This window comes from Poecile atricapillus, chromosome 4 (assembly GCF_030490865.1).
Source record: "Poecile atricapillus isolate bPoeAtr1 chromosome 4, bPoeAtr1.hap1, whole genome shotgun sequence".
NCBI classification, from domain to species: Eukaryota; Metazoa; Chordata; class Aves; order Passeriformes; family Paridae; genus Poecile; species Poecile atricapillus.
Window position 1 is genome coordinate 74,263,460 of NC_081252.1, and position 27,471 is coordinate 74,290,930.

The 27,471-nt window shown below is 43.7% G+C and overlaps 1 protein-coding gene across 3 annotated transcripts; it reads left to right on the forward strand.

Annotated features, from left to right (window-relative positions):
• The first annotated feature begins 10,539 nt into the window (after positions 1 to 10,539).
• M1AP (meiosis 1 associated protein) lies at positions 10,540 to 26,681 on the forward strand. 3 transcript variants are annotated; one of them, XM_058839080.1, is made up of 10 exons: positions 10,540 to 10,647; positions 15,173 to 15,450; positions 17,680 to 17,862; positions 19,450 to 19,624; positions 22,663 to 22,836; positions 23,333 to 23,483; positions 24,014 to 24,155; positions 24,673 to 24,879; positions 25,406 to 25,561; positions 25,769 to 26,681. In XM_058839080.1, exons 2-10 carry the CDS (start codon positions 15,202 to 15,204, stop codon positions 25,913 to 25,915), a joined length of 1,584 nt encoding a protein of 527 aa, XP_058695063.1. In that variant the 5' UTR covers positions 10,540 to 10,647; positions 15,173 to 15,201; the 3' UTR covers positions 25,916 to 26,681. The 3 variants fall into 3 exon arrangements, with proteins under 3 accessions (XP_058695063.1, XP_058695064.1, XP_058695065.1); XM_058839081.1 differs by lacking the exon at positions 24,673 to 24,879; XM_058839082.1 differs by lacking the exons at positions 25,406 to 25,561; positions 25,769 to 26,681 and having other exon boundaries at positions 24,658 to 24,777.
• The last annotated feature ends 790 nt before the right edge of the window (positions 26,682 to 27,471 follow it).

Genomic DNA, 27,471 nt, shown 5'->3' on the forward strand with positions numbered 1-27,471 from the left:
ACTCTTGCCAGCGTTATAATATTCCCTGTTTACCAGCTAAAAGGAAGCTAAAATTAGGATATAAAAGTGTCTTCCTCGGAGGGAACAGAAATAAATTCTCCTATTGTCAAGAGAAGGGCGTGGGGAATCTCCCGTCTCTGCCCTTGACTTTGACCCCTCTGCCTTTCTCCCTGGTGTCACCCCGAGCTTTTCATCCCGTCCTTTACCTTGCTCCGTCTCTACACGGGGAACAATAGGAGCGGAGCTGTCGAGTTAAATGGCAATTTACAGCTGAAACAAAGGGGCCGGGGTTTTACAGCACGGCCTCCGGCAGCCCATTAAATGGAAACAAACCACTGATCTCATTAGTGAGAGCTCCCAAGGCACGGCCCCGCCCGGAGCTGCGCTGCTCTGCAAGGCGGAGGATGCGAAATCTTGGAAAGGAAATACGGGAAATACCCGATTTGTCTTTTGTCAGAACGGTTTTTTACCCCTTCCCCTTCCCTTTCCCTTCCCTTTCCCTTCCCTTCCCCTTCCCTTCCCCTTCCCTTCCCCTTCCCTTCCCTTCCCCTTCCCTTCCCCTTCCCTTCCCCTTCCCTTCCCCTTCCCTTCCCTTCCCTTCCCTTCCCTTCCCTTCCCTTCCCTTCCCTTCCCTTCCCTTCCCTTCCCTTCCCTTGATGTGGCAGGCACAGTTTCTCTGGGAATACCTGTCCCAGGGCTTCACCACTCTCACCATAAAATATACAAAATAAAATATATAAAATAAAAAATATTTCTTCCACATATCTGTTCTTTCTAGTTTCCTGTTGGAAGATCTCTGGCAGGGAGCTCAGGCAGATGAGTGGGGTGAAGGGGTTTGGGTTCCACTCCTAACATCTCATTTCACTTATCCCATCAGAAAATGTAAAGAAGACCCATCAGGCCTTTTTAAGATGTTGATGCAGATGAGTTAAAACTGTCCAAGGGCAGGAGAGTTACAATTGCAATGTAAACTTTCCTGCAGTGAGACACAAAGAGCATCGTGCTGTTCCTCCTGGAATTCAGAAGCAGTTAGAAAACTCTCATTGGATTAAAAAAAAAAACCAAAAACCAACCCCCCCCCAAAAAAAAAAAAAAAACAAAAAACCAACTCTCCTCAAAAAAACCCCCAAAAAAATCCGAAAAATTATATCCAGGAATGGACCTAAATATCAAGCCACTGGGAGATGCACCTCTTAAATATCAGGAGGCTTAGAGCTGGTGATCAGTCATTTCTTGAGCACGTTTATGATCTGAAGAGGATTCAGCCAAAGCACAGGAAAGGGCAGATGAGAAGTTAACAGGGTGAGAGTCAGTGCCCATTGCATGTGCAAAACCTTCACCTGAGCTGGGTCTGTTTTCTCCCTGAATGATCCCAGTGGGTCCCTTCCAGCACAGGATATTCTATAATTAAATATATCATGTGGTTATTAACTTAAATGTCACTCAGAAATATTTACACATCTGAGAAATCTCTGCTCATACAGGAAATTCTCTGCCCAAGGAAAGTTTTACCTCCCACTCTCTGAATTTATTACAAAATCCTTTCTCTGCAGGTGCACCTGTCTGTGCAGAGGTGGGCAAAAAAGCACCCATGTTCCAAATTTGCTACTAAATAACATGAAATATTTGACGCTGGATGCATGTTGTGCCATGAGCTGAGGTTTCCATCTCAAGCCTTTGTTGTCAGAGCTGTGCTGCTCCAGCTCCTTGCTCCACTGGCACTGGGAGGCAGCAAAACCACAGAAAAAAAGGTGCAAAGGCAAAGAAAAAAAAAAATATCCTGGCTGTTGCTTTGCCTCCAAGTAGGAAATATTCCCATCATGGTCCTGGTTTTAATTGCAGCAGGTTCTTCCTCTGGGTCTGCAGAGCTTTGCTGGCTCCCGCTGTCCCTTTCCTCTACATCCAGGCAAAACCTGGAATTTGTTTCCACCTGCAGCAGGAGATGCAGCCACAGGCAGAAAGGAGCCCTGAGAGCAGAGCAAAGGAGGATCACTGTCCTGGAAGGGCCACACAGGGATGTTCCACGCCTGCAACAGGAATTCCCAGATTCCAGGTCCAGGTATTATCCCAGGGTCTCTGGGAGTGACCACGACATTTGTGACAGGAGTCCCCAGCTGCTTGAAAAACTGCAGGAGAAATGGCATTTCTGACCAAAATGGGGAGCCACAAACCTGGAGGAGAAGCTTTAATGGCAGTGATGAGGAGCCATTGCTCCATCACAGGCTGTGGGATCGCTCCTTCCCCCAGCTGCCAGGACCAACTGGAAGGGATAAAAACCAACACTGATGATCAAAAAAAATCAGCCTGAGGGGTTGTTTTACCTGCAGGAGGCTCTTGCTCAGATCCCTGCTCTGAAAGATGCACAGAAGATTACAAACCCTATCCCTGGAAGTAGTCAAGGCCAGGTTGGATGGGGCTTGGAGCAAATCTGGGATGGGAGGTTTAGACTCACAGAGAAAGGATTCACAGAGCTGCTTCCTCCTGCAGGCTCAGTCAGTTTTTCTTCTTGGTTTTTGTCATCTGTTCATGCATTTCCCTCCTCCTCTGCTGCCAGGATCTGCACACCAATTACACCCAGACTGCTGCGGGCTGCGATCACCACTGCCAGCACCAGCGCAGGCCTCCTGCAGGAAAACACAAGTCATTAAAATTAATAACAACCTGCCAGGCACTCAAGAAACAGTGAATCAGCATTGAAACTCAGACCTAAAGGCTGGCCTCGTGGGGCTTGGAAGCTGAAGAAAAGAGTTTCACATAATTGTGTGTTCATGCTTGGATTTTAATTACATCCACGTGGAGACATCATTTGTTATTGTATGAGCATTGCTCTTACAGGCAGGAATTTGGGATAAGCACAAAAGCACAGGGAGGCAGTGAGTGAATCCATCATCCATCCATCCATCCATCCATCCATCCATCCATCCATCCATCCATCCATCCATCCAATATGTTTGTGATCTCAAGACCCTGTGCCCCTTCATTAGAGCCAGCTCACCCCAGCCTGGCAAATTCTGTGTGAAGGCAACGTCAGGGAAGGCAGCCCTGAACTGCAGGAGCTCCCAGACAGATGCTCAGTAAATCAGGGGACTCACATGATCCCATAAATCACGATCCTGATTAGGGTCAGAGGCTGCACGTGCTGCACAAAGCGCTGCCCAGGACCTGCCGGGCTCCTCCCGTGGGAGGACAGCCAGAGCTTCTCTCCATGGCAAACTGCAAATCCCTGCAGTGTGCAAAGTCCTTGTCTCAGAGGAGTCCAGCACAGAACAAAATCAATCCTGGTCTTTTCGGGGTTCTGCTCTCACCTGGAAGCGTGTCTCTAGGGGAGGCAGAAAATAAATCACTGTTTCTCCAAACACACCCATGGATGTCACCCATGGGAAGGCTCAGGTTGGGCACCAGGCTCAGCCCAGGACAGCCATGGATGTTGATATTCTAGTGGAAAAGGGAATATGTGATTTATTTGCACAGACCATGATCTGGCACGGGAGTTTCTGATTATATTGATCCACAGGGTTACCCTTAAGCCAGGCTCCATGGCTACATCGGAATCAGGAATGTGCTGCCTGCTTAATATCTTTATTTTCCTGTTTTCTTGTTCATTTCCTGGTTCCTCTAACAGGAAGAGCTGCAGCTCCCCGTATTTAATGCAGATTAAATCCCGTGGTGTAATTTCATTATCCCCTCCAGGTATGTGGAGCGTGAAGTTAAAGGGATCAGAGCTGTTCTGGGTTAGCCAGGCACAAAAATGAGGGGGAAAATCAACCTGTAAAGGTTGTGTCTGAACACAAAGTGACACAAACAGCCTCTTAATTAGCTACAGGGATAATGAAGTCACTTGGGCAGGGAAGCATGAACACGTCAGAGAATCAGGGAATGGTTTGGGATGGAAGAGATCTCAAATCCCACCCAGTTCCACCCCTGACATGTTCAGGGACACCTTCCACTGTCCCAGGCTGCTCCAAGCTCCATCCAACCTGGCCTTGGACACTTCCAGGGATCCAGGGGCAGCCACAGCTTCTCTGGGCACCCTGTGCCAGGGCCTCACCACCCTCACAGGGAGGAATTTCTTTAAATCCAGCTTTAAACTGAAAATTTAAACTCAGCCCTCACCTTCAGGCAGAAGCAGTGCAGCCCCATTTCAAAATTTCATTTCATTCCATGAAATTCTGTTTAATTTCCCTTCATTCCATGCAGTTTCATTCCATTTCATGAATTAGAATGACACTTAAAATTTTATTTTATTTTGTTTTATTTTATTTTATTTTATTTTATTTTATTTTATTTTATTTTATTTTATTTATTTTACTTTATTTTATTTTATTTTACTTTATTTTGTTTTAATTTACTTTATTTTATTTTATTTTATTTTATTTTATTTTGGTTTATTTTACTTTATTTTATTTTATTTTATTTTATTTTATTTTATTTTATTTTATTTTATTTTATTTATTTTACTTTATTTTATTTTACTTTATTTTGTTTTATTTTACTTTATTTTATTTTATTTTATTTTATTTTATTTTATTTTATTTTACTTTATTTTATTTTACTTTATTTTACTTTATTTTACTTTATTTTACTTTATTTTACTTTATTTTATTTTATTTTGCAACACAAAATTTCATTTCATTTCATGAAATTGCTTTTCATTACATTTAATTTCATGAAATTCCCGCTGATGAAATGAAATATTGAAATTACGTTTCATTTCATCCCACAAAATTTCCTTGCATTTCATTTCACTCCATGAAGCGAAATGAAAAGGAAATTTCATTTCATATCGTTCCATGAAATTTCATTTTAATTCCTTTAATTACACTCCATGAAATTTCCTGTGACCTCCAACAGTGTTCCTTGGACAGCACCCACACGATTTTCAAGGAAAAGGGAAGCTGGAGGAATTCTCTAGAAGTTCTCATCAACTAAAGCTAAAGCAGAGGTGACCAAATCCAGGAGTGACCAACCTCTCCAACCACTTTCCAGTAGAAATGCAGAGATTTCTCTAAAAAATAAAGTTGATTTGTGTGGAGTTTTTTTCACTATTAAGTGTTTAAACTGAGTTGTTCATGAAAAATAGCAATTTGTGCTTCTTTGTCCTGGATTATCAAACCTTGTCCCAAACTCTTCATGGAGTCAGGTTTCAAGGATGAAGCATGAAGTTTAAAATCTTGATTTTAAAATCATCTTCAAAACATCTACAAGTGCCCAGGAACCATAAATATTTCTGAATAAGACAGAGAAATACCTGGAAAATGAGAATTTTGGGGTAAAACAAGCCATTGCTAACATCATTTCAAACCTCTGCCAGAGTCAGCACTGTGGAATGGGGAACTCCAGGTGTGTTTTTAGCAATATTTTTTTTTATACTGCATTTAAAAGAATCACCTGTCAATGCCAATCATTTCCTTTTCCATAACTCATAAAGTGGCTAATTTAAAAAGCACAAATATTATGAGTTTGAGTAATTTGTGTTCACAAGGATCTTGTGATGCAGAGCCTCACATTAATTCTTTTTTTGGTGGGCACTTGTGAAACAAACCCTTTTCCTCAGTGCCAAACCTGGGTCTTGTAGGACCTGGAAAAACAAATTCAAAATAATTTCAGCTGTTCTGATTGGGTGGATGGGATTAGGAGCAGAAGTTTTTCTTTCCTGAGTTCAGAGCTCAGCTGGAGATCCAAGACAAGGAGCATCTTCCAAACCATTTTTTCACAGAATGCCTTTGGACAATTGCAAATAAACAATATTTAAATTGACTTTAGCAAGTTTGCCATGGGAACTTATTAAGGATGGAGCCCAACGTTTCTTTTTCTGAGCTATAAAAAGAAGTTTTGCTCTTTCCTGAGTGCTGATGTGTGGGATGTGACATGACGAGGACACAGCACAAGAGGAGAGCAGAGAACTCAAGATATCACAGACGCGCCTGAGAGCAGCAGGGAAAGGAAACAAAGCGGGGGAAATTACCCCAAAAATCATTTGGATTTATAAAGGTTATAAAAACTAAGAACTGCTGTCCTTCCATAGAGCCAGAAACACCCCCTGGATCCCCTCATGGCTGGCAGGGCTCTGCCCGACCCAGGAGTGACGCCGGCTGGAAAACCTGGAAATTGCAGAAATTTCCTTGCTCGGAAAACCAGAGAGGGCTCCAATTCCCAGTGATTATTTGTGGGGTTTTACCTAACAATATAGTAAATATTTGGAATAAACCAAAGAGTATTTCCATTTCCAAGGATAAACCATCACAGAGCTGTTCCGTCCTGCCTCATTTCTGCCATCCATTTAACCTTTCCTGTTGTATTTCTCCCCAAATATCCCAAAAGCAGCGCAGTTCCCAGGATTTTTGTCGGGCAGCAGAAACCACGAGCTGCTTGAAGCTCACAAAAAAAATTCTCACTCAAATATGGTATGGAAGCACGCTCCAGGCAGCATTCCCTCTGCAAATTCCAGCTGTGAAAGAATAAATAATGAGCAGTATTTATAAATCATATATATAATATGTATATAATACAATATAATATATATCTATTATCTATTATCTATTATCATCTATTATATATTACATATATATTCTATTATATATTTTATATTTCATATATATCATATTAGCTACAGGGATAATGAAATCACTTGGGCAGGGAAGCATGAACACGTAATATAATATAATATAATATAATATAATATAATATAATATAATATAATATAATATAATATAATATAATATAATATAATATAATATAATATAATATAATATAACAAAAGAATATAATATAATAGAATTATTAATTATATATTATATTTTACATGATCATATATTTATATATTAGTATTATATTAATATCATTATATTATATTATTATATTATATTATATTATATTATTATATTATATTATATTATTTTATATAAATCTAATCTAATCTAATCTAATAAATATATAATATATATAAATACTGATACTGGAATTATGGAAGGGTAGGAGGGGAATAATGCTTTTACTTCAATCAGGAGAGCCAAAGAATATAAAAAATTAATCTGTGTACACCTGAGCAATTTTCCAACTACAGAACCAGGAAATAAAGTCACAACTTATCCTAACGTGCAGAGCACCCAGGTTTCGTGGCTTTCTCTGGAGTGTTTTCAGATGTTTTGTTTATATATATATATATTTTTAAAAATTAATATCAGCATATTTCTAGATTTCAATCTCTGTCTGAAGTATCACCCCTGCCACCTCCCTCCGATGTTCTCTGTCCCCTATACATTTCCTCAGATTTTAAACCCAAAATGTTCACTCTGTACCCTATAGTTTACCCCACATCCCTCCCCCAAAAAATGTTCATTCCATCCCTTAAGCAGATTTCATCCCCCAAATTTTCCCTACTTGTCCCCTAACGACAACCTCAATTTTCACCCCCTAAAATACCACCTATTAATCTCATCAATTTTACATCAAATTTTTCATTTCCTCCAGCGCAGATAACTCAGATTTTATCCCCAAAATGTTCATTTTATCCCCCAAAATTCGCCAATTTCAGTAGCGGGCGCTCGCCACAAGGCGGCAGCACCGAGCACTGCGCATGCGCCGCTGCCTTTGTTCCACCCCACCCTTAATCATGGCCGCCACGGGAATTCGCCTTTTTGGGTGGATTTTGGTGGATTTATGGCTTAGTTTGATTCGGGTTTTAGTCTTTTCTGAAGGGTTTTGTGTGGGTTTGAGGTGGTTTTTTTTGGGTTGTCGTGCCGCTGAGGCATTGGGGGCTGCAATTCCTGGTTCTCCCCACGAGGTGGAAGCAGCGACTCAGGTCAAGCCGCGAGCCCGGACTTGATTTTATTCTTGCCTTTTTAAACCTTTTTATTATTTTAATTTATAAATTCAGAAGTTATGTTTGCCCCTTTAAAACCTTACGGTCCTATAGGCAGAGCTTTCTTATATCCTAAAATCCTGTGTACACAGCGCACACGGCGTTTTGTTTTGAAATTAAGTTTTATCTGTATTAATTTTGTCGATATGTTTAAAGATGAGGAACTTTAAAGGTTTTAATATTTATTCTCACATATACACACATTCCCTGTGAGTTTTCAGGTATTTTTGGGGCTGTAAATCCCCTTTCTGTGTGGGTCCACCTCACCTTGATTCCCTACTCATCCTTTCCCTCGTGCCGCAATGGAGCTGAAGCCAAGAGTGAAAATTTAAAGAATAAACTGGAAAAACAACCCCAAAACTCAATAACACACTCCACAGTAAAAAGATTTGCCTATGTTTACATACATCCAGTAAAAACATTCCATCTAGAGAAATCCTGGATTTCCTGTTGCATCCACCGAACTGGCACAGCTAAGAATTGATGCCATTAAATTTTATTTTCCAAAATACACAATTACCTCTGGCCAGCTGCATTGGTCCCACTGATGTCCACTGCTTATAAGTCATCCTCTTCATTAATTAGCATTCTATGCCTATTAGCTGATGATTTCTTGCTCTCATCTGCCCCACATTCTTTAGCCCTTTAATCATCTTTTTCTCAGACTTTCCAACTTTCCAACCCTTAATCCTTTCTGCATCTTCTTGTTCTTCCAGAGTCCTTGAAGGGCCACAAATTTACAATCCCAGATGTCAAATCTTCTCCCTTTGGCTTTAATTGAGGCTTGCTGGGGTTAATTTTGGCTAATTTAATGTTTGTCTGAAAAAAAACCCAAGTTTCACTTTTTAAAGTTTTTATGGAAGTTTAATAAGGGATAAAAGGGGCAATATCCAGTACTGGGGTACCTTGGTAAAATGCCAGAAGCACACCATTAAAACATAAAAACAATGTTCTTCTATACTTTTACATTATATAGGTTAAATGCATATTAATGAGAGTTATATATGTTCAAATATTCCTGTGGCTTTACATGTTCTGGGAATTCTTTTGTTTGATTTTAACCTTTGATTTGTCTGCATGCTGTCCTGTGGATTAGATCGATATATTTTCTTTTTTCTCGAGGCTCCAGGTTGTTTTGACACGACCTAATAACAGGATAGTCCGTAGCAGTTTTTCTTCTCCTGGTGTCCTGGTTTTTGTCACTGTTATCACTCAGATAAGATAGTCCAGAAATGTGAGAAACAACGTGGCTATTTCACTCCATTATCTGAGTTAGTTACACAGATAAAAGCATTTTAGCATTACATACTCTCTATTTTAGTATTATGCTAAGGCCTAATATAGAATAGAATAGAATATATTTATAGATAATTTAATCTATAATATAAAAGATATATTTCTATTATATTATAATATATAAATAATATAATAAAATAATTATAATTATTATATAATATTATATTACATTATGTCATATTATATTATATTTCATTATATATATTGTATAGTATATATTATACAATTATAATTATATAATCAATCAATAAATTATAATAATATCCTATTATACATAAATATAATATAAAAATATATAATATCTATAATAGATGTATAATATATAATATCTAATGTATAATATATAAGATATAAGATAAAAGATATAATATATAATATAGATAATATAATATATAATATATAATATATAATATATAATATATAATATGTATTATATATTTAAGTATTGATAACATTTACATTATAATAAGATTAATAATAATAATAATAATAATAATAATACAGATTATACTATACCAAACCAAAAAGCAGTTAAAAGGAATTACAAATCGCACTAGATTAGAACCTTTGTGATCGGTAATAACTTGCACAAGCAAACCGATAAATGCGAAAGTCATTTAGGGAATTTGTCATTTATAACATTTGGCCGATGGGACGGTGAAAACAAAAACAATTTACCCGGTGCTGGCTGCGATGGGAGGATCACAAAGTTCCTAATTTAATTCCTGAGCTTTTTTTGGGAAAGGAGAGCGATTCCCGTTTTCCCGCGCGTCCCAAACCCGGGATGGCGGGGAGCGCTCTCTGCGCATGCGCGTCGGCTCCTTTTCCCCCCCCCCCCCCCCCCCACCGCCCCCCCGGATTCAAGGGGATTCCCCCCTCGGGATCCAGCGGGATTCCCCCCCCGGGATCCAGCGGGATTCTCCCCGGATCCAGCGGGATTCTCCCGGGATCCAGCGGCATTCCCCCCCGGAATCCAGCGGGATTCTCCCGGGATCCAGCGGCATTCTCCCCCGGGATCCAGCGGGATTTTCCCCCCGGATCCAGCGGGATTCCCCCCGGGATCCAGCAGCATTCCCCCCCCCCCCCCCCGGGATCCAGCGGGATTCCCCCCCGAATCCAGCGGCATTCCCCCCCGGGATCCAGCGGGATTCCCCCCCGGGATCCAGCGACATTCCCCCCCGGGATCCAGCGGGATTCCCCCCCGGGATCCAGCGACATTCCCCCCCGGGATCCAGCGGGATTCTCCCGGGATCCAGCGGCATTCCCCCCCGCGATCCAGCGGGATTCTCCCGGGATCCAGCGGGATTCCCCCTCCGGGATCCAGCGGCATTCGTCCCCCGGGATCCAGCAGCATACCCCCCGCGCGATCCAGCGGGATTCTCCCGGGATCCAGCGGCATTCCCCCCCCGGGATCTAGCGGGATTCCCCTCGCGATCCAGCAGGATTCCCCCCGGGATTGGGGCCAGCACCGGGAGAACGGCCCCGCGCAGGTGGGTGCGAGCCGGGATGGCGGCATTGGCACGGGAAGAGCCCCGGCATGAGGGGGATTCTTCCCGGGATCGCCTGAGGGGCAGCGGCACCGGGCAAGGCCCGGCCCAGCCCGGGCACGGCGGCGGGAATGCAGCGGCCTTCCCAAATCCCTCAGGGAATGCCTTGTCCAGGGTATTTGGGAGCTGGGAGGTGAAAAACACCATCATTAATTGGTGTTAATCATTAGCTCTTGCTTCCTCTGTTAAGTGCACTTAAGGCATCCAAGGACAGCGGCCTCGGGCACTGGTAATGTGGAGCAAAGTTGAAGGAAAATGTGAGGAAAATCCCGATTCGGGGGTGGAAGGTGCACCTTAGAAAACAGAGACCAGGCAGAGGGGTTTATTCCTGGTTTTGCTTTAATTGCAGCACCAAAATTCCCCGTTTGGTTGGGGGAAAAGCTGGACCCGGTGCTTCCCTCCCCATCCATCATTCCCACAGCGTCCAGCACTGGGAAGAACGGATGGCAGCAAGGAGTGATGTCCAGGAAACAGGATGGGATGTGAGGGAGCCCAGCAAAGCTGCTGGTTTGTCCTGACACCCCTGGGGCTTGGCCACCCTTCAGGCACATGTGGCTGTCCCAATCCCAGTACAGCCCAGTACAGGTGTTCCAGTACAGCCCAGTAGTATAGCTGTCCTGACCCCTGCAGAATTGTCCTAATCCCAGTACAGTCCAGTACAGGTATCCCAGTCCCTGTCCTGCTCAGTACACGTTCCTGTCCTTGTACAGCCCAGAGTAGATGTCCCTGTCCCTGTCCAGCTTTCCCAATCCCAGTACAGCCCAGTACAGGTGTCCCAGTCCCAGTGCAGCCCAGTACAGTTGTCCTGACCCCTGTAGAGTTGTCCTAATCCCAGTACAGCCCAGTACAGGTATCCCAGTCCCTGTCCAGCTGTCCCTGTCCCTGTCCCTTTCCTGCTCAGTACACATTCCTGTCCTTGTACAGCCCAGAGCAATGTCCCTGTCCAGCTTTCCCAATCCCAGTACAGCCCAGTGCAGGTGTTCTAATCCCAGTACAGCCCAGTACAGGTGTCCCAGTCCCAGTACAGCCCAGGACGGGTGTCCCAACCCCAGTACAGCCCAGTACAGTTGTTCCAATCCATGTCCAGCTGTCCCAGTCCATCCCAGTCCATCCCAGCAGAGCTCTCCCAGTCCCTGCAGAGACCTCAAAAGCCAGAGCCACCTTGGCACATCCTGGTGTTCCAGGTGGGACATGCCACAGGATTTCCTGTGGGACAACACTTCCCTTGCTGCCAGGATCCAGCCACCAGTGAGAGAGTGCATAAAGCTTTAAAGAAAAAAACACCCCAAAACAGGACAGGAAATATGAATATGGAAATGTCACAGTAAGACTGAAACTTTTGACTCGAGGTCACGTCCAGGGTAGAAGAGTTCAGGTTGTAGGAGCCATGGAAATGCAGGGAGCTGGAGGAGAATTCCAGGCTGTTCCAGCACATGGGTGTATCCCAGGATTTTCAGCCTCAGTGGTGATTCCTCCTGCCTGCAGCATGTTCTGCCCATGAATTATGCAGGTTTTTATCGGGTTAGTGTGTGTGTGTTGACATGCTGTCATCCCAGATTCTTAATCAAGATGCCAGGGAAGATGGAGCACCTGCCCCGTGAGGCTTCATTAGCTGTGCTCATAATCTGATCACAGAGTTATTACAGTTCCTATAAAGTTTAATTCTGGGAATTCCAGCCTGTCACTCAAGTACCCTGATGACACAACTCTCGTGGTGGGGTTTCAGTTGGCTGTTCCTCCACAGGAGCACCTGGGAATTCTGCAGGATCTTGTCCTTGCTCCACACCCTGGTGAAGGTTTTATTATTTTTATTCATTGTTAGTGATTCAGGATTTTAAAATGCCTTTTTTTCTAAACTCTTACAATTATAGATCCTCTTCTTCTGAGAAAAAAAAACAGAAACCTATAAAAGTTATAATGAGTGATTTTAACACTAATATAAAGTGACAATTCTTACTAAGGTTTGATGATTTTATGTCAATAAAAGCACAAGTCTAAAGCCATTTATTTATGATTGATTATAGCACTGATGAACAGAGTAACACATAACATCTTCTATTATATAGGGTCTGGAATAATTTTGTTTTCAGTAGCTTGATTTTCTGTGAACTCTTCTGCTTTTTTGCCTTTATTCTTCTGTTCATCCTGACCTTTTTAAACAAATACCTTCCTTTCTAGACTAGATGGAAAAAAGGATTCACACCAGAGGCCATGCACAGTGCACAGCCAGTTTATTCTCAAGTAAACCCACTCATTTATGCAGCTTGATCTGTTTTCCACATGAGAATATTCCTGTTTCCCAGGGTTTTGAAGCTTACTCTGAAAATGGCACCTTTTTAAACCAATTATCCTCTTTCACCAATGGCTTTGGTGCTATGCCTTTTTAGACCTGGATATTATTTAATAATGTTTTTTTTTAAAATAACAAACTAAGCATGTAGGATGATGTGCAACTGCAGAATGTCCTCAGCAGTCACAAATCACTCACTGTAAAGAAATTTCCTCCCTGCCCCTTTCTAGTTGTGCACAATTTGTGTCTCCTTGCATTGAGCAAAATGCACATCACCAACCCTGACACCTCTGTTTTATTGAGCAATAACTTCATGTCAAATCAGCTGCCAGAACTCGCAGTTTGCACGATTCTCACGGAATTGTGCTGGGATCCCTCGGGATGGGCTCTGTCAGTCCACCCAATGCCTAAATGAAGATGTCATTTTACCACAGCAGCCACTTCCACAGAATTCCTCCTCTCTCCAGCCTCACTAGAGCTGTAAAAGAGGTCAAATATTGTCAAATATTGTGCAGAGAGATTAATCACATTAATATTGCTAAGCAGAGATTAATTAAGGCAGCACAGTTATGAAGAAATTTGGTTGGTAAAGAGCTGATGAGGGATCTATTTTAACAGAACAAATTTAAAATAAGCATAGTCCTGTAGAGTGCCAAGAATGAGTGAATTCAGTTGAAATTGGGAAAACTGTCTTCTTCAGCATCAAAGCTCATTTTCCTCTCTGAAACCAATGCAAAGGCCCAACTCTTGTGGATTTCTGACAGGATGGGATTTGTTTCCTTGTCTGAGAAAGCTCTGGGGGCTTGCAGAGTTCAGTAGCATTGAAGCCTCATCACAAAATATTCAGACAGACAAGTCCATTCCCAGATTCAGCGATGTAATTGAGTAAACTCTGCTGTAAATTGAAAAGCTCCAGGAGAGACACTGATTAAAGTGGTGTTTGGCAGTTTTTCATTTGAAAATCAAATTATACCAGAGGACTAATCAAAGCAAGATACCTCCATCATCTATATCCTGATTTATTACATTTTCATCAGCTCTGAAGTGTTAACCCCAGTTTTGAAATTCAGGCTGTGATCATTCTTGTTTTGCCTGCACTGACAGGCATCTTAAGGAATCCTAGAAATTCAGATTTATTATTTTTTTTTTCTGATAATTCTTCAGCCAGAGAGAAACTCTTCTTGTTCTTCCCAAGCCTCACAGAAATTCTTACTCCAAAGTGCTGGAGGCTGTAGGAAATGCAGTATCTTGTCTCCTTGGAGACCATAAAAGAGCTGTTTGTGTGAGCTGAACACACCACACAAATGACAGGCCTGGGTTCTGACAACTGTGTAAATCCAGGTTTTCTTCAAACTTTTACTAATTCTGCTGGGAAGAAAACTGTAGGAAGAAGAAAAATATCCTAGTTCATATTGAGGAGGTATGTGCAGTTATACCAACACTTTTCTTTTTTTGAGGTATTTCCTGTATCTTTAGAAACAGCACTGAATGATTTGCATGGATTTAGTGAAGAGGGAATTTTAGAAAGGCTCTTTGCTCACAAAGTAAAGAAATTTTTTAACAGGAAAATGATCTCGTGCTTAATGCTGAAGGGAGATGGGGTGGGGAAAATGTCATATTCGAGGCCTGTGGAGGAGCTCATCCCAGATGTTTGACACTCTGAAGGACAAAAGTTGGTTCTTCACACCGACAAAGTAAAATTCATGGATTTTCTTGCTGTATCCTGCTGGCCTCTTTTGGCTTTTCCAGCTACTTATCTCATGCTGCTGGGGGGAAAGGAACAGGGACTGTTCTCCCCAGGGTTTGGGTGCAACCTCCAGTGCAGAATTAGGAATTAGGAGGTGGAGTTCCCAGTTTTGCTTTGCAGCAGCTGATGGATGCACCAGAGCCAGGCTGGGGGATCACCTCACACAGCTGCCAGCGTTTGAAACTGCTCCAGCTGCTCCTGTAAGAGTCTCTCTGCCACATTTTTCATTAGTGAAATCACTCTGTTTCCTGACCACATGCGCTTTGTGTGGGTTTATTAGAGTATGGACAGCAATTGGTTTGGAGTAAAAGGATGTAGGAGTCTAAATTATTATTACTGAGCTGTGCTTTCAATGGGACAGCATTTTTCTTTTCCAGTGGGAAAGGGAGAGCCTCACTCATTGCTGTTCTTTATTTATTTCTCCTGTTCAGGTGCATCACCGTGCCCACGTGCAGAAGCCATGAATTCCAGAAAATTCCCCTCAGAACCACGGAGAATTTTTCCTGCTGCTAAAGCCCCCAGCCAGCAGCCATCCCGAATCCTGGTGGTGGATGTCACCTCCCCTTCCTGGGCCAACACTTGCTCTGTGCTCTCTGAGGCTCTGGAGAACGTCCTGTGCCTGGCGTGTGGCCTGGCAGGGCCCTGCCGGGTGCCCCTGCTCAGCCTCTACGTGGTGCAGCCCCAGCAGGAGTGTCTGCTGCCCTTCACGGTATGCCCCAGGAAAAGGGAAAAAAAAAAGTTATGATTTATATCTAAATTCATATCTAAAAATCTGTCTGCAAATTTGTGTCTAAAAATCAGCTCCGCTCAGAGCGATCGTTTCGCGGTGAGTTTTGTGAAAGGATAACGTTTAAAAGGAGGAGTGGCATTTTTGATCTGTGAACCTGATAAATTAGGTTTTGTGCTCTTCCTTCCTAAAACTTCTGTTTTGGAGTACCTTTCATGTGCTGCTTTGTGCTGTGCTGCTTCTCTGTTGGAATTATCACACACAACTCCAGCTGTAATAATTTGGACACTGGACAAATATTACCAATATGTGACACGTTCTAGATATTGAAGGGGAAAGGTGCAGAGTTAAAATATCTGTGCTGAATTTGAGAAACATCCTAGAATCACAGAATTATCTGGAAAAGTCCTCTAAGACTAAATCAAATTCTAAAACCAGCACTGCCAAATCCACCACTTAACCATGTTCCTAAGGGCCACATCCACACAGATTTTAAATACAAAGATCCAAGTCAGTAAGAACAAATATTGCTCTCATTTAGGGCTCTGCAGAGGAATAAATGTAGGTTGAGAATGAGTAGCAGCTCTGCAGTAATAGTTTGGGAATACAAACATGCATCTTAAAGTTCACAAGAATTTTTGAGTCATCCTGTTAGAGACAATAATCACACTGAGCACTCCCATTTACTCAACATCAGTGTAAACACACAGGATTAACCCTTCCACTTTATGCAGCAATGGTGGAAACATTCTGAAAAGTTTTGGCAAGTCTTCACATCTTGAGAAAGAAAAAAGAAAAACAGAGGTCAAGAGTGAATTAGCAAATGTGATCTGCAAGAAGACTCTGGCTAATGGTGGTGTTTATTTTGTAGGAAAGGTTATAGATAATGTGACAAGGATAATTTTATGAGTGCTGCTCCTTTTTTATTTAAACAACAATTCCTCATTTTGATTGTCACAGTTTTTAAAGACAGAGAAGCCCTTAGATCAGTGTTTTGTTTTATTCATATCACAGGCTATTACATTTCACTAAAGTACCCCTGTGTCATTAAAAATTCCTCCCAGAAAACCATCCAGTTTTGATCTGAAGACAAGATGGGTAATCAAGTACTTCTCATGATAATTTCATCCAGTGGTTAATAACTGTCATTGTGAAACCTGTACCTGGTTCCTAATTTGCATTTATTTGCTTTATCTTCCAGCAGTTTCTTAATATATATATATTATGATATTATATATATATATAATATAGTATATTATTCTTTTGGCTAGATTGAAAAACATGCTTTTATTTTATCCCTTCTTCCTCTAAATAGAAGTAGGCCCCTTCTCTGTTCTGGCTGGTAAATCAAGTACAAATTACAAGTTTAATAATAAGTTTAAATATAAAACATTTTTACAATAATTTTAATTATTTCCAAGCTGTTCTTTGTATTCACTCTGCTGGGTTTTTTTTGGGTGTTACATTCCAATAGCAGACATCATCTGTTGTATACTGAAGCTGCTTTTCAGATCTGTGTTAAAAGGTGCTTGTCAGACAAATCATGAAGTCAGGAAAGCCCCAGAACTGAAAATAGAGATGGGGAGAGTACATGGGGAAGTGTCACACACACTTACCCTGGTTTTAATCTTTACTCAGTGCTTGTTTATGGTTTTTGTTCCCACTGCTCTCCCCAGCTGGAGAGTCCATAAAGCTTCCCTGGAAAGGGCAGGGAGGGCAAAGAAAGAAAAGCCAGAATTCAAGTAGATAATTGTAGGGGAGAGCAAATGGTGGCAAGATAAGAAATCAGCATTTTAGGACAAAAAAATGTAATGTGGGACTGAGTAAGGACTGAGCAGAGCCTTTGCAGGTTCCCACTCAGTCCCACTGAAAGCCCACTGTGCAAACCATGGCTCAGGGATGCTTCAGTGACCAGAGCTCCACACACCTGAAGCGAACAAGCCAAGTGTTCACCTGCTGCCTCTTCAGTGGGGAAGGTGACCTCTGGCAGCAGGATCTTATATTGCTCTAAATAAATTTAGTAGAGTTCACTCAATATCTTTCCTGTGGCCACAATGAACCAGGTGAGCTGCTGGGTCTGTCCCATCTCTGAGCTCTTGGTGAGGCTCAGGTGAGCTGACATCTCTGTGATCACCAGCCTTCCTCCACATTGTGGAGAGGGATTTCATGCTGTTCACCAGCCTTTCCTGCTCCTTCAACCCTGTTTTGCAGCAAGTGAAAGAAAACTTTGCCCGAATTCAAGGCTGCCTTTCGGAGCTCCGCTCGCTCCCGGCTGAGGGCTGCTTCCCGCAGGGGGGGAACGGAGTGGTGCAAGCTGTGCAGGATGGATTGCAGCAGTTCAAGCAGTACAGCAGGCACACGGCAGCAGGAGGCTCCACAAACACTTCTGTTGAGGTAAGAAAATGCTGGGGAGGGAGTGGGGGCCATCCCAAATCGTTTATAAATGCACATTTATTAATATGTGTTACGTGTGCAGTGAACAGGCAGAACAATTCAGGCATTCAGCACTCTGGTTGTTTCAGAGATCCACTGAATCTTCTTCTTCTGAAGGAAGATACCAAGTCCTCAAATCCCTCTGGACAGATTCCTGTGGAAAAGGGGACACATCTAGGGAAAGCTGTCCTGGTCCAGGATCTGATAGATTTTGGTGGACATTGGTGGCTGTTTTCTGCTCTTAATGTATGGTTTTGCATAAAGGGGAGGGAAGCTGATAATCACACATGAGAACAGACATGTGAATGCAGAAAGCAGAGCAAGGTTCACAGGAGGAAGTATTTTCTTTAAGCAGTGTCAACTGACATGAAAGGACAGGGGAAATTGAGGGGAAAGGACTCACACAGAAATGGTGTTTTCCTCTGGACAGCAGAAAATATCAGCTCCAAACAATCTTGCATTTCAGATTTCCCAGGCTCAGGGTCCACCTGTCAGTCATAAAAACCAAACTGAGATTCCCACAAGTGAAATTTGCCAAGCCTTTCTGCTTTGTTTAGGTCCTCAAACCTTTCCAGTGTCTCACAGAGTCACACTGTGATCAGGCTGCAGTTGACACTCACTCCCAGTGTCTATCCAGGAAACTTTTCTACTGATTTTCTGCTTTCCTTGGGGCTTTAAGGTATTTTCCCTGACCATTTGAAAGGTGATTTGTGCTTTAACTCTAAAGCTGGAGGTTGGAACAAACAGAGCATGCTTTGGAGACAAAACCTTTTTTGACACATAACAAAATCCAGGACATTTTCTAGTATACTTGAAGGAACAAGCTGCATTAAAAATTAAGTTAATCCATGGATGTAGAGAGTTTTTACTCCCCTAAGCAATCCTTGTTCCTCTAGATAATGCAATTTCATTGTACTTTTTTTTGCAAGGGGATGTAAGACATGCTGCAGGGACAGGCAGGAGGGAGTTTTACTAAAGGCCAAAAAGTTTAAAAAAAAGGTTTCTTTCTGCTTCAGATACTTAAGTGATTGCAATTTCCACCTCCACCCCCACCCTATCACAAGCATTTTTTTTTATGCAGAGTAAGTTGAATTTTTTGTTTCCTTTTCTCAGTATCAGACCAAAGCTGGGTGGTGGGAATCACACCTACTGCTGCTCTCTTTGGAAATATCTTCAGGATAGACTGTATATGTTAAAAAAAAATAAATAAATTCCCATTCAGCTTTCAAGGGAGAAGGCCAAGTTTAGTCTATTTGAACTATAATTAATGTACAAGTCACTTTTTACACACAGAGACTCAGTGATGTGAAGCACAGAGCACAAAACCTCTAGATGTTCCTCCAGTGAACCTCAATCCATTTCATATTGCCTTAAATGTGAGCCAAAGCTCAAAAACAAAATTTCTTATAAATCTGCTTAGGAATACATGAGATATTTCAGCAAGATTTCTCCTCTCTCCATAGTGTGACCACTGCAACTCAACATCAGCACTTCTCAAGAGAGAATTGGGGTAGAGGCAGCTTCTGCATGCTCTGGTTTGTGTTTCAGATCACAATTTTGACCAGCCAGCCCAGCAAAGAAATGGTAAAGCAGCTGGAAAAGAAGTTACAAGACGTAGACCTGGTGAGTCTGCGAAGAATCCAGGTCATTGAGGTTCTGAAGAGAGATTTCCTGGAACCTGAGGACGTGGAGCAGTGTGTGCCAGCAGAGGAGCCTGGCAGTGGTGAGTGGAAGGCGTTTTTTTAGGGAAGTTATGGCTTTGGGCAGCACAGCAGCCACTGGTTCTTGCTCTGGTCCAACATCTGCCACTTCCCTTTGCACCATTTAATGTCCCTTAGGTCAGTGGGAACTGCTGTGCCTGCAGGAAGTTTCTTCACAGCACTTCTCTGGGGCTTGTGGAACTCACAGACCTCGGGTACTACTTCAGCTCTTGGTGTTATTTAAAATTCATGTGTGATACAGCTTCACTGTGGGGGGTTAAAGAGAAAAAGGCATGGAGTTATGTGGGCAACTCACTCTGAGCTGGAGAAAAGCAGCAGCAGTAGCAGCAGCTGTATCAAAGACAGAAAACCAGCTAATTTAGAGGCTTGGAGAGTGACAGTAACTCTTCCCAGCAATGTGCAGCCTGGGAGAGAGCATTAATAGGGGTTATTTCTGTTTTTTACTGAGGGACAGGCAGTGTTGTTTATCTCTGGCTGTTCATTTTCTTGGGTGGTCGCAGTAGCAAAGTTCTGCACAAATTATCACAGTAGAGACTGGGATTCCTGCCTTCCTTGGAAGGCTTATGTCCACAGAGGAGGAGATGCCCTGTGCTTCTCTGTCACAGGGCTGCTTTAGGGAAGGCAAAACCCCACCATATTATTTTAAAAAGTGGATTTTTGTGTACCTCTTTCACCCAGTAAATGGAATAGAAATCTAAATGTGGACATAAAGGCCACTGACATGGCAAGTGATGAAATTCTGATTTTCTGGGTAGATGAAGTATTTGGTCTCTAAGAAAAGCAACGGGGGATGAATAGGTCAGATAAATGGAAAAAATTAGCCCAACTGGTTTTGATACCCATTGGAGCTCCCTTCTTCTGCTTCAGGAAAAAAAAAAATCCATTTTATTATTAAAAAAATACAATAAAGAGCATTGAATTTGCAAGATCCAGCATTCAGGAAGTGCAAGATTAGTGCTGTGTTGAACTAGAAAATAAATATTGTGATGCAGCACTTAATGAAGAGTTTCATTTGAAACTGAAGATATTCAATTAGTTTATTTAGGGGTTATTTGAACCTACTTACATTTTTAATACCCACAGCAGGATCAGGATATCCCCTCCACAGGCTCATTCCCAGGTGAGTGCAGCTGGAAGAGACCTCAGTGGTTTGAAAACCCCACGTTGGCAAACCTTAGAGCAGCTTTGAACATGCTCAGATCTCAGAATCAGAGCAAACTGATTTAACTAAACCCCACAGAGAGCAGGACATTTGAGGTGTGAATAATCTGGGGGAGTAAACAACAAGATGTTTACTCCCAGCCTTTGGATGGGCTGGTCTCTAATTGATAACCTGAGAACTATTATTATCATTATCATGATTTAGTTATTATTATAATTATCATTATTTCTCTTCCCCTGCCCCTTTACACTCCCTGAAAGCAGCTGAGCCTTGCCAGACCTTTTGCTAACAAAGGTTAATATTTGCATGTGCTGGAGATAACTGCTCCCAGCTATTTCTGTTTGATAAAAACAAAAAGCAAGTCCTGCAGATGAATCACTAATGCCTTTTTTATGACCACAGCCCATCTTCTGCAAGTCCCAGGGCTCCTTTCTCTATGTGGGCTCTGCTCTCCAGGAAATTTGAGACCCATTGCACAGGAGATGTTGGCACCCCAACCTGTTTTTCCTAATGAATGCACTGAATTTCTTTTAAAATTGTCATGTATTGTGCCAGCTGCAGATGTGTAAGTGATTAAGTATCTATTACAGAAGAAAAATTTTAAAAATACAAAAAAAAAAAAAACAAAAAACAACAAAACAGGGAAATATTTATTGAGGGAAGAACTAAAGCATTTACCATCCCCAAACACAAATAATTTCCCTTGTCAGCTCTGTTTTGCTGTTTGTAAAAGTCAATTCCATGGATTTCCTGGTGCTTTGTCTTCTGAGCTGTTAATGCCCTTTTCAGTGCACATCCCTGAGAGAAGCCCAAGTCTAAAATCTGTAGGGAATGCATCCAAAACAGGATTATCCTGCAGTGGTGAATTCTGCAGGGAAGTGAGAGCAAGGCTCAGTGTCAGGGCAAGGGGCAGTTCATGAAAAGCAGCAGAAATAACCAAAGAAAAGAAGTAAAGAACTAAAAAAAAAAAAAGGAATTAAATGTCCTTGCAGGCAGGGACAGTCAGAGAGGATGACAAGGAAAGGTTTTTAGTAGCAAGGGCTGTGTGAAACATCTCCTGTTGTGAGTGGGAGTCTGCTTTGCTTCAGAGACACCACAACAATCTCTTCCTCAAGGCTGGGAGGTGGGGACAGTCAAAAGGTGTGTCCTGCAGAGCATTTAAAGAATTACAATCATTACAGTAGTCCTGGATTATTTGCCAGCTAGAAATTAATTCATCTCTAGGGGTTTTTTCTTTGGTTTTGGGTTGGTTGGTTGGTTTGGGTTTTTTTTTTTAATGCATAAATGTATTTTTTGCCAAATGGCATTAGAATTGCTAATGCATAAAGAAAAGATTTCTCAGTGTAGATGGATGTAGCACTGTTTTTTAATCCCCCTGCTGGCCTGGTAAACACAAGGAGGGGAAAAAGGCTATTTCTATTTATTCATCTTCTCAGAAAGCCTTTCCACATCCTGGCTGCATGGTAAAGCTATTTGTGCTACCAGACTGTACCTTCTGTGTTTACAAGTGGTTATATTGCGTGTCTTATGCAATTTGCAAATTGATTTATTTTTTCCCCTCACTATATTTATCCCATTCTATTTTTATTTATCTGATGGACTTCACACTAGCTTCTCATCTATATAATAATACCTTTGAGGTATTATTTGTGGATGGTTTTGGAGGGTTTTTTTGGGTTTATTTTGTTTATACCCTGCCTAACTCTGCTGTCCAGCTGACATTTCTCCATGCTTTAAAGTTGTTGCTACATCACATCACATTTGTCTGCACCTCCAGCAAACGAGTTTAATAATTGCTGCATATGAGAAATCAGATAAATCTTTTCAATGGCTGAAAATATTGCTGCTTTTTCACCTATTTTTACCTTTTTCCTGCAGATATGGCAATCCTGGGAATGGACATCGAGGTGCAAACTGTAGAGGACAACGTCATCAGCCTGGAGATGCTGTTTAAAACGTGGCTCCATGACCATGGCACAGAGAGGGAACAGCTCCATCTCCTCCTTCCCTCAGGAGGTTTTGGCCACGCTGCTGCACCCAAGAACACCTTAAGTATTTCATTTTCTCTCCCCTCTGCTCCCCTTGGAGGATCTCCCGAATCCCTCAGCCATAAAGGTTACCCAGGATTGTCCTGTGGGCACTTTCCCTCCCATTTAGAGACCCAGATGTGAGGTCTGTGGATAACTTGGAAAATCATCAGGCTTAGAAAGCTGCTGCTTTGCTGCCACAGCTGCAATCCTTTCCATTCTGCAGCAAAAATGTGCCTGGAGGGGCATGTGAATTTACAGCCATGTGGTCAAGGTAAAAAGGAGCCTTCTACATCTTGAGAGTTGAAAAAGACCTAAAAATTGCATTCAAAACAAAGGGTCTGTGCCAGAGCTGCACTTAAATAAAGGCTGTCTTGCAGAGGGACTTGGGGACTGGTTGATGCCTTGTGGCAGGCTTTAGTATTTTCCTTCCCCCAAGAGTTGCCAGAAAATGTTAATTTTTAAGTGCTTTGAGCATGTCACGTGCTAAATATTGCCGAAAACCATTCTCCTTCTCCCAGTGTGCCTGAAGTGCGATTTGCAGGAGAGGCTGCTGGACCCAGCCCTCCTTTCAGGGACAGCTGATGGCACTGGGAGAGCAGCAGATCCCAGCTCTCCCTGGCACATGGCAGCCTGGCCATCCACAGCTCTGCACAAACTCCGGGTGCTAAAGTGAGTGCTGCTCTTGTCTTCCACTGGGTAAACTGGGACAGGGTGTAAGAAAAGCTTCGCTTTCCTGTGCAACATCATCCTGGGGCCTGCTGACATCACCAGGAGGCTCTAGAGTGCTGGTGAGCCAAATTCTGGTGTGAAAAACCCCCAGTTCCATCACTCTTCCTCTCATGGAACAGCACAGCCCCACGTGCAGGCCACGGTCACAGCTGGTGTCACCACAGCACTCAATGAGTGTGACACCACAGGAGTCATTCATGCAAAAGTTCTTTCACCCCAGTGAAATCTTTTATTGCAATAATTCTATTCTCTCATTACCTAATGAGGCCACAGCAATTAATTGGATGTCAGAGCCTAAGCAAAGCCTCACAGTGCTGTGATTTTGCCTAAGAATTTGCTTTCCTGGCAGCAGTTCATGGCACAGAGCAGAGCAGAGATGCTGATCTCTTTCCTGAGATTTCTTTGTAGGAAAAACAGTATGATTTCTAAGCTGTGCAGTTGTTCTTACAATGATGAGCTGTATCCTGCAGGGCTCTGAAGTCTGAAGGGGTCTGTGAGTCTGTCCTCTATGGGCTGCCCTTCATCATCAAGCCCACAAGCTGCTGGCAGCTGGACTGGGATGAACTGGAGACAAACCAGCACAGTTTCCATGCTTTGTGCCACAGTCTCCTGGTGAGTGTGTGAAAATTGCAGTGGTGGGGAGGGATGGCCAGGGAAAGGAACAGTGAGTGCACACCTTGTAACATCTGGCTGGCTGCAGCAGGAAACATTTTAAAAGCTGCAACTTCATCTCATGGGCCAGAGTTGGGCCTGTAAATCCTTCCATCTGCTGGAAAGATGCTACAGCTCATCAGACCTTAGAGAAGACCCTCAAACCTACCAAAATGAGTGTTGGGAGGTATGAAGTACAAATGCTTTGTACTTAGACTTTTGTGACTTTAACAGCAAAAATAATTAATCAAGGCTTGGACTGTGGAGAATTGGCCGTTACTGACAAGCTGTAAACCAAAATTGGGTGTTTTTCTCAAGAACTGACATGCTGAAAAACAAAACAAATGCCATACTGTCCTCAGCCCTGCTGCAGAATAGTTTCCCTTCCCTGATGTGTGTGTGCCTGCCCTGAGCACACGGTGACAGTGCTGAAGGAAGTGGCTGTTGCTGTTGTTCACACCAGGATTTTGCCCTTTAGAAAAGGAAGTGGATGCTCTTGACCAGGCATGAGCCCCAGAACACTGCACCAAACTGGAACGTGGTGGTGCATCCCTACTATGTCATCGTCCCCTCTGACTCTGCCACTCTCCTGGTGAAAGCAGTGGCCATCAGAGAGCTCCTGCTGCCATCAGCCTTCCCAGCCCTCCTGGCTGAGCACCCCGATCGAGTCAGGGGCCCCATCGAGGTGAGTCACTCATTATCAGCTCTCATTATCACCTCAGCAGATAACGAGAGAAGGAAATGGCTGTGACAATGTCAAGTGACAGCTGGAGTGTGATGGAGCACTCCAAAACTCCTCCCCAGCAGACAGCTTTCTCCATGGACAGCAAACACCTGTCCTTTGGAGAAATGTTGTGTGTCTGTTGGGAGGAAGAGGCTTTGGGAAGCGGTGTTGAGGGTGACAGTGCCCAGAAAGGGTGCTCCAGCTTGTTGGCTGATTCTGGGCATGGGAAAGGGTAGGACTGCATCCTGCAAGGGAATGCTTAATTCCATTAAGATCTGTTTGGAGATGCTTCTTCTATACATGGCTAAGAGTGTTCCTTATGGGCTGCAGCACAGCCAAAAATCCCTTTACCTTTCACTGCAGGGCAGCTTGGAGTGTCTACAACACTGTCCCTGAAAAAGAAACAAAAAAACCCCACAAACACACAAACCCCACAGCCTCCACCTGTCACATCCTGTAGCAAACTCAAGTTCTTTCTTCCAAGCAGAGCGCTCTGAACAACTTGGAAGTGGAAGTTGCTTACAACCCCTTGCACCTGAAGAGCAACCTCTACAGATACCTGAAGAGTTCCTTGTACAAACCTCCCCACCGGCAGCAGCCCCAGCCCCGGGAGCAGCGCCCGGAGCGGCACCAGCCCAGGCAGGTGAGTCCCTGTGTGTGAGCAGCCTGGATGGGGTCTGATGTCCCCTCCTGGTCAGATTCCAGTAGATTGTCCCCTCCTGGTCAGATTCCTGCAGGGGGGCTGGGGGCAGCTCCCTGGACCCAGCAGGGGCTGGGTGTAGCACCAGCAAGGCGAGGCACAGCCAGCGCCTCCTCCCACAAGGGCTTGTGTTTTCTCGCTGTCTTGCAGCCTCAGAGCAGAGCCAAAGCTGCAGTTGCTCCCCTGCTGATGGCTCCCTCGCCCCTCCAAACATCCAGACCAGCAGCAGCAGCAGCCAGGAGAGGCTCCTGTGAGGGCTCCCTGCTCCCCAAGGAGTATGAGGAGTTCCTGCAGTGAGCACCAGGACCTGCCCCTGGGCAGCCACAGGTCCTGGCTCAGCAGCTGGCCGGATGTGGTCAGGCAAGACACCGAGCTTGGCCTTGGTCAGACAGGCACTTCCCATCGTTTGTTCCTCCTTGTTGTTGTTTCATGGTTGTGTTCGTCACCGAGCCAGTTCTGCAGGAAGTTTGCTGCTCAGGGACCCTCTGTCCAGAGATCCAGCTGTCCCCTGCAGCAGCAGCAGCACCACGTATTTCCTGTTCTTGCCAGCACACGTCACCAACCTGCCTCAAATTTGGGTTTCTGAGACGGGGCTAGCACAGGCCACAGATCACAGATCGCTGTCAGCGGGAGCAGGAGAGCTGCAGGCAGGGCAGGGAGGAAATCAGACAAGACAGGCAATCGTGCTGAGCTGCCCTCATCCCACAGCAGCAGGTTCAGTGGGGTGGTTGAACAGGAATGAAACAGGGCTCTTGGATTTAATCTTAAAGCCTGGAGTTCTGCTCTCCCAGATGATTTGGTTGCTTCTAAGATCGGCCTCGCTGTCCAATGCCCCAGCTCATGGAAGGGGGTTGGAGCAAATGCCAAGCCAGAGCAATTCCAGAGAATTCCTGCCCAGATGCCAGCCTGTTTTTTAGTGCAGGTGCCCCTGGCACAGCAGGAGCCAAAGGCAGCTTGACCAAGCTGAGGAGGCTCTCACTGAGCCCCTGATGCCAAGCACCAGCAGAGTTTGTATTCTACTTACTTGGTTCTGAAAAACTCTTTCAAAATAAAGTTATCCTCCACGGAGTTCACTCTCTGCCTGTGGTTTCTGATACATCCAGCACTGCTATCCCACCACTGAGCTGTGCTTCCTGGGAAACAGCTGCAGGTGAGCAAGGGCATGAGGCAAGCACCACAAACCCATCAGAGCCATCTGTTCCCCCTGGCATCCCAGCTCTGACAGGCCCAAAGGCATGGGCTGGCTCTTCCCATGCCCTGGCATCTCATCAGGCAGCTGCTGGGGCAAGACACCAAGGGCAGGTGCCATGGAAGACAGGGCAGACACCCCTGCAAGCACAGGGATCTTTTGGTGCAGGAAGGAACTCACAAATGGCCCAGCCCAGGGCCTGCAAACCAGTCAACAACATAAAAGTTGACAAAATCAGGTTTAGGGAAGGGGCAGCAGGGAGGCAACAAAGTTTTCCTCCCTCAGATTTCTCAAAACCCATTAGACTTTTCCCCTTCTGCAGCAAAACCCCAGTGGAGGAGAGCACCCAGCAGAGGGGAACAGCCACAAATTGTTCCTGACCACAGCTGAGCTATATTTTTATAGGACTGAGGCTTCCCCCTGCAACCTGGGCATCAGATAAATGACCAGAACTCATCACTTTATCACCACCTCACCAGCCTGGGGACCTGAACCTCCACATTTCCCCAAGAGTTTGGCTGTGCTGGGGCTGAAGGTGTGCTTAGCCCTCTGCACAGGTACAGCACAGTGCTGCCTGTCACCTGCCTGTTCTGTCACTATCAACAGGCTGCTAAACCTGCACAGGTCATCAGCAGCCCCATCCAGACATGGGGACACCCAATGC